Source organism: Pyrus communis, chromosome 11 (assembly GCF_041283825.1).
Source record: "Pyrus communis isolate YQ-2024b chromosome 11, ASM4128382v1, whole genome shotgun sequence".
NCBI lineage: Eukaryota > Viridiplantae > Streptophyta > Magnoliopsida > Rosales > Rosaceae > Pyrus > Pyrus communis.
Window position 1 is genome coordinate 2622176 of NC_142575.1, and position 6672 is coordinate 2628847.

General features: G+C 35.4%; 1 protein-coding gene across 1 annotated transcript; it reads left to right on the top strand.

Annotated features, from left to right (window-relative positions):
- Positions 1-995: 995 nt before the first annotated feature.
- Positions 996-3499, top strand: LOC137742789 (BTB/POZ domain-containing protein At1g55760). Its single transcript, XM_068482741.2, has 4 exons — positions 996-1749; positions 1996-2141; positions 2351-2469; positions 2647-3499. The coding sequence occupies exons 1-4, from the start codon at positions 1631-1633 to the stop codon at positions 3247-3249; spliced, it is 987 nt and encodes a 328-aa protein (XP_068338842.2). The 5' UTR covers positions 996-1630; the 3' UTR covers positions 3250-3499.
- The last annotated feature ends 3173 nt before the right edge of the window (positions 3500-6672 follow it).

A 6672-nucleotide genomic window follows, 5' to 3' on the forward strand; every position in this document is an offset into this window, starting at 1 on the left:
TTCATAGTATCAAAGCCAGCTAGGTTATTCCACGTGTGAAACCCAACGGTCACACGTGCTCCATATCACTCAAGTTGTATTGTCTGCGTGTTAAGCTTGAAAATTTAGCACATGTGAAAGGTCGTGTTAAGAATGAATCGTCACATTCTCACACCCCTCCTATTCGAACAGTTACAATTAAGCCACACCAACATCTAGTGTTGACTTTTTTTATAGAGAGAAAGAAAAAGATAAAAGTGAGATGGAAGTTGAGGGGAGAAGAGAAGAGATTTGAAAGAGTGAAAATCGTACTCTATTTTATTAAGTAAATCATGTTTAATTACATTAGTAAGTAGATATCAGTATATGGTCCAAAAGATTTAATGGCTGATGACGTGTGGTACCATCAAATAATTTAAAGTGTACGCATAAATTCCATTGGTTTTTATTGGATAACAAATGCCGTTGGTTTTGCCTATTAGTTTGCATGTCCTTTTCCCTTTCCTTTTCCTTTTTCTCTTTTGGATATAATGAGACTACCAATAATAATATACTTGTAAATTGTGATTTGTGACTCATGAATTTTAACTTCAAAGTCACCACAAAGCTAACATACCTGAGGTGATGAGCTAAACATTCTAAAAATACATAGCCACAAGCTTACAAAATGAAACTACCAAATCATTACTAGTCTAGAGATACACTTATCCTTTTCTTGAGGTCTTAATTTACAAAAACATATTCTCTTCCTAATAGTCTAGATATCGGGTCAAAAAGATCGTCATGACAAATGACTCGCGCACAATAAAAGAAAGATTAGAAAAATGAGTTATTTCTATAATATTTGCCCACACACTGTAAATGCTTTTATCATAAACATGTTGAATTTTTTATGAAAAACCCTAGTGCTCTCGAAAGTGTTTTCAAATTGCAAGTTTTGTCAAACATCGACCTAACAATAAATAAGCTAGGACATTACTCAAAAGTATAAGATGCTTTGCTTCAAAGCACCAAACACCCACGCAAACAAACCAAAAATCCAAGCTTGTATGCTTAGTTAAAAAAACCTCCACACCCACACACATAACCCATCACATCCTCTCCTCAACCAGTTTGTAATCCAACAAACCACCCCCATACACAAGAGACACCTCTCCCTCTCTAGAGGCCCCTGCCCCGTTCCCTCCCTCCCTCCCTCTCTCTCTCTCTCTCTCTCTCTCTCTCTCTCTCTCTCTCTCTCTCTCTCTCTCTCTCTCTCTTCCAAAACAAAGCTTCACTATCAATGGTGTAAGAAACAACCAAAGCAAAGCTTGCGTGCCAGAAACCATTGAAAAATCGCAACCCAATGAGATTTAAATAACAAAGATTAAAACCCATATCCAAAAAAATTTTATCTTCTCCTGAAAATTTTGAGATTTTTCACACTGATACAGTAGAAACAGAGGAAAAAACAGAGTCAATCAGTGGGAGACACAGAGGGAGAGAGAGACCAGAACGGTGTCGTTTTTGGGTTCGTGGCACATGCTAATGAGAAGTAGCGAGCATTGTGGGAATTGTCAACCTGGGAAAGCCGGGAGAGTATCTGTTGGAGGGTATTTTCGACTGCATCCATGAAATCACGACGGCTCTGGCTTTCTCTGCTGCTAATAGGATGAGCGATTCAGCTTACAGAGTCGAAACCACCTCACGCCTCGCCCAATGGAGAATCGACAACTTGGCTTCCTGCACATACCGAAAGTCCGATCCTTTCAAGATTGGCAAGTGGAATTGGTCAGTCATAAATTATTTCCATCTTTTTTTCTTCAAGTTTTCATTTTCTTTACCAATTTCCTCGATTTAATTCAAATCATTGATTAAGAAGCTTAATCAAGAATTACCCTTTAATCTTTCAATCATTTATATGATAATCTGATTGTTAGCTGGGAATTTTGGTTTGAATATTTTCTGGGATTGAATAATTTTTAACCTTTTTTTCCTTCTTCTTTTTTGGGTTTTTGGTTTTGGTTTGAAATGAAGGCACTTATCTGTGGAGAAGAACAGAGTGTTGTTTGTTAAATTGTATCCGGAGATATCGAATTTAACGAGAGAGAATCCGCCGATTGCTTCGTTTATTATTCGAGTGGTGTGTTCTGTTGGTGATCGAAAGACCTTAACTCATCCAGGTAATGGAATAGATATATTATCCATAATGTGTCGATATCATTGTCACCAACAAAACATAGCAGCATGTTATCAGTGTGTAGATACAATATCGATGCATGTCCGTTCTCTATCGGGAGAATTTCTGTGAGGATTAACTCGAATGCCGGCTTTTAAGATATTGTTCTTTTTCTGTTTTTAATAGACTCTATCTTTGTTACATATGTTTTAGAAGTTACAAACAAAAAGCTCAAAAGCAATGATGATTTTGTTTGGGCTATTGAGGTTCCCTTAACTGGAAAATTCATCATCGACGTTGAATTCCGTGATTTGAAGACTGCGTCCGGAGAGGTAAGCATCTTTATTGCTGATCTCTTCCAATTTTTTTGGTAATACAACATTGATGAAATTTGCGTAGAGCCAACAAAATCACGTTGTTCTTACAGAAATGAGGTTAGGGTAAGCAAAAGTGTAGGTGCTGGTTTTACCGTTCCTAATTTGACAATGATTTTACCATTACAAGTATAGGGTGGAGAAACTTGCTCCATTTGGGCTGGAGGATCAACGCAAAAGCGATCAAATGCAACTGCTCTTGCGTCCCTGAGTCGAATGTTAACAGAAGGCATCCACACGGACATCATGATTAACGTGTCTGATGGAAGCATTGGAGCTCATCGGGCAATTCTTGCTGCTAGATCACCTGTTTTCCGGAGCATGTTTTCACATGACCTCAAAGAGAAAGAACTGTCTACCATAAACATCTCCGATATGTCAATTGACGCTTGTCAGGCTTTTCTTAATTACATTTATGGAAACATCGGACATGAAGAATTTCTGACCCACAGGCTGGCACTTCTCCATGCTGCTGACAAGTACGACATCTCTGACCTGAAAGACGCCTGCCATGAAAGTCTTTTGGAAGACATTGATACAAAGAATGTGCTCGAAAGGCTCCAAAATGCATCTCTGTACCAGTTGCCTCAATTGAAAACCAGCTGCATGCGATACCTTGTGAAGTTTGGGAAGATATATGACATCCGAGATGATTTCAATGCTTTCTTGCTATGCGCAGACAGGGACTTGATAGCAGAAATCTTCGGCGAAGTTCTTGGTGCCTGGAAGGGTTTCTGAAGTCTGCAAAAATTAAAGAAAGAAGTCATAAGCGTGGCTTCGTACCTGTCCTACCTATGAATATGTGGATTGCTAGTAAAATTAGTGTCCAGGATTTGTTGTCATGATGATTCTTTAGTGCAGATTGAATTTTTTTTTTTATGTCTTCATGTACATATATATTGGCTCTGAACTGATGACATAGGAGTCGTCATTCGTGTTACAGAAACATATATTCTTGGATTCGACAATGAAATTTGAATGATTTATATCTTGTTCTGTTCCTTTTTTTTTTTTTTTTCCAGATAACTGGGGCCAATTGAGTTGATATGTATACTGAAATTACTTCACCATGTTTTCCATCTATTCGGGATCAACTGAACAAGAACCTAGAACAAAGATTTCATCCAAATTTTAACAAAATGCAATCCAACTATCTGAAATGATATCGACCAATGTCAAACAATATGGTCGAAACTGTATTCAATGGGGCAAAAATAAGCATATACAATTTATGGGATCAATATTAGTTTTCACCAAAAAAAAAGAGACACGTTTGTTTGCTGAATAAAATGCGAACATATTCCCACTCTGATATCAGATAGTTTAGTAAGCAACATCAATGTGAATTTAGAGTCCGACAACTCAATCCAACTCTTCCTCAATCCAATTTCTTCTCAGCGAGGACTACGGATTAGTAATTATGTCATTAATGTAATGCTAAGGAAATTATTAATGTAACGCTAAGGAAAGGAATGAAGAGAGAATAGTATAGAAATTCTCCTTTTTACTCAAGTCTTAAAACTCAGCATGAGCAAAGCAACCACAAGGGCAACAGGGCAAGTTTCAAAGCAAAGTTGCTTACCTTGGAGAGAAGCTCTCATTTGGGGTTCTCTCTTCTTCTTTCTAACGTTAATGTAAAGTAAGGGATGCATAAAAATGAGAGCTTGAATTATTGCTAGCAAACCATGACAGAAGAACACCTTCTGGGAGCTGCTTTTAATATGCATTTGCTCATGGAGAGAATATGGAAAGAATATATCAGGACCATCCTTTTATTCTCTTTTTGATTTTTGGGGTGGACTGCATGATAAAGTAGGCTTTGGGCGCTTGGAGCAATCAAATATATATATCTATAAGGCCAGTACAAACTCAATAATGAACTCTTCTAACATCCAGCCCAAATTATTACAAAGAGAAATGGAGAAAGGTGTCAATAGGTCGTGTTCGAGTTTATTTATTTACATATATGCCGTGTTTATGTCAACACAGTTAATCAAAAACATGCATGACGATATAAAAACAATCATACAACTTAGACTATTCATAAGAAAAATAAGAAAACTATCAATTAGTAATACTAATATCAGTTTTTTTTTTTTTGGTCAAATAATACTAATATCAGTTGAACAGTGTTGTATACATCAAATGTTATATTTTATAATGTGTTGTATCTGAATTTATCATCCTTTGCATCATGATTTTATAGTTTTATTGTTGCTTTTGTTTCTTTCCTTTCTGTTTACCATTTTGGTGAATGAAGGGTTTCATCCCACAAAATAGCTTGTGAAATAATATGATCATTTTAGTAGTTGGAAAACGATAATTTCCCACCCTAATAAAATAGACTTCTCAATAGGAACAAAAAAAGAAATAGATTCCTTAGCAGCAGGCAAATGTGTTAGGTTCTTCTTTGAGGGGAGGCTTGGAGTTATGGCCACATGTTAAAGTAAGAAGGTTACTGAAGGCTAGAAAGGCTTGAAAGCATTGTTTTCTACGTTCTGCCAAGTTTTAGCGTCCCGCAAACCATAAGCCATGCAGCAAACATGTAATAGGCAAACCTTTTTTATATTCAAAATAAATAAAAAACATTAGTATGAGAACAAGTCACTCAATATTATGGTTTGGTAATATTTTTCTTTATTTATAAATGAGAAGTCTTAGGTTCGAATTTTACGAATTTGCGAATTCAATACTGATTTGTTCTTCCCATCTCTTAGTGTAAATATATTATAGTATAAAAAAAAATATATATATATATATGAAAAGATGAAAACTGTAAAAGGTTTCAAGATATGTATTGGTATAGGGTCGAACATGGGAGTTCATTTTGGTCTGAAAAAAGGTGAAAGGGTTAGATGTTCGTTGGTTAAAATAGCATACAGGTCATTCAAGTGGGTCAGTGCAAGACATTTCACTAAACAGTCTTTCTCTGTATATGATCTCTTTTATTTTTTAAAGACATGACACATTAAGAAAATCTCATGTTTACTTAATTTTCTTGATCACAGATATTCAGTTGAACTATGCATCAAATCAATAGACAACTTGCTCAATTTTCTTCATCCCATTTATTGACACGATTGTTTGTTCACGGTATAGACTTTAGATTTCTAGTCTCATATTGGTTAATCAATTTAATCTTGTAGATTTTATATCCACTAACAATACCTTTCTATGAATTTATAACCTATTTTATTGACACGATTGTTTGTTCACGGTATAGATTTTAGATTTCTAGTCTCATATTGGTTAATCAATTTAATCTTGTAGATTTTATATCCACTAACAATACCTTTCTATGAATTTATACCCTATAAAAAACGACTGTGTCAATAAATAAGTCAAGTTGAAGAAAATAGAGGAAAAGCTAAGTTTTCTCAAGACACCTTTAACAAAATTGGGAGTAATTTAGCTCAACCTAAGACCCAAAAAAAGTGTACATAAAATTAAATCAAAAGGCTAGTCTAATTGTTCCCTTGCTAGCGTCTTGTTAGATTAAATTAAAAGGAACCTCCCGATTTTTCGGCGAATTTATTTGTAATTGAATGTTAAGGTTGATCTGTGTGAGGGCAATTTCGTGTCCCTTCTTGTGCTTGTATGGTGTAGTCTCAACCTTTTTCTAAATGAAATTCTATCGTTGCTCTTCCAAAAAAGAAAGGGCTAATCTAAATTCTAAATTTCTAATGGTCAAGAGGATCCTTGAGAGCCTCATGATGTGTCATGCAGCAATCATAAACTCTCATTTGTCTAAAACTGGACTACTTTATCCTTATATCAGAATGACGAAGACGTTTTTATCTATTTTGGCAAACCTAGTTGAAGGTTTGCATTGCCCAAAGCAGAAGATGTGTTTTTTCTTTTTCTTTTAGTATATCGATATTTTTACATTAAAGAAAGGGGGAGTTCGGTTAAGTCACACAATAAGCAGCCTAATTTGGTATCAAATTCGCCATCCATAAGATTCAAACCTAAGACCACCTCACTTTCATCGAAGAGGAATATTATCATACTATAATATTGAGTGGCACTCAAAGCAGAAGTTTGGCCATTAGTTGACTGAAATTCCTCAAACGACAGGGGAAAAAACCCAAAAAAGCAGATTAATTGATGCTAAATAGTAAATACTGATTTCTTGTACTTAATTTCTTGTCAAATTCAATC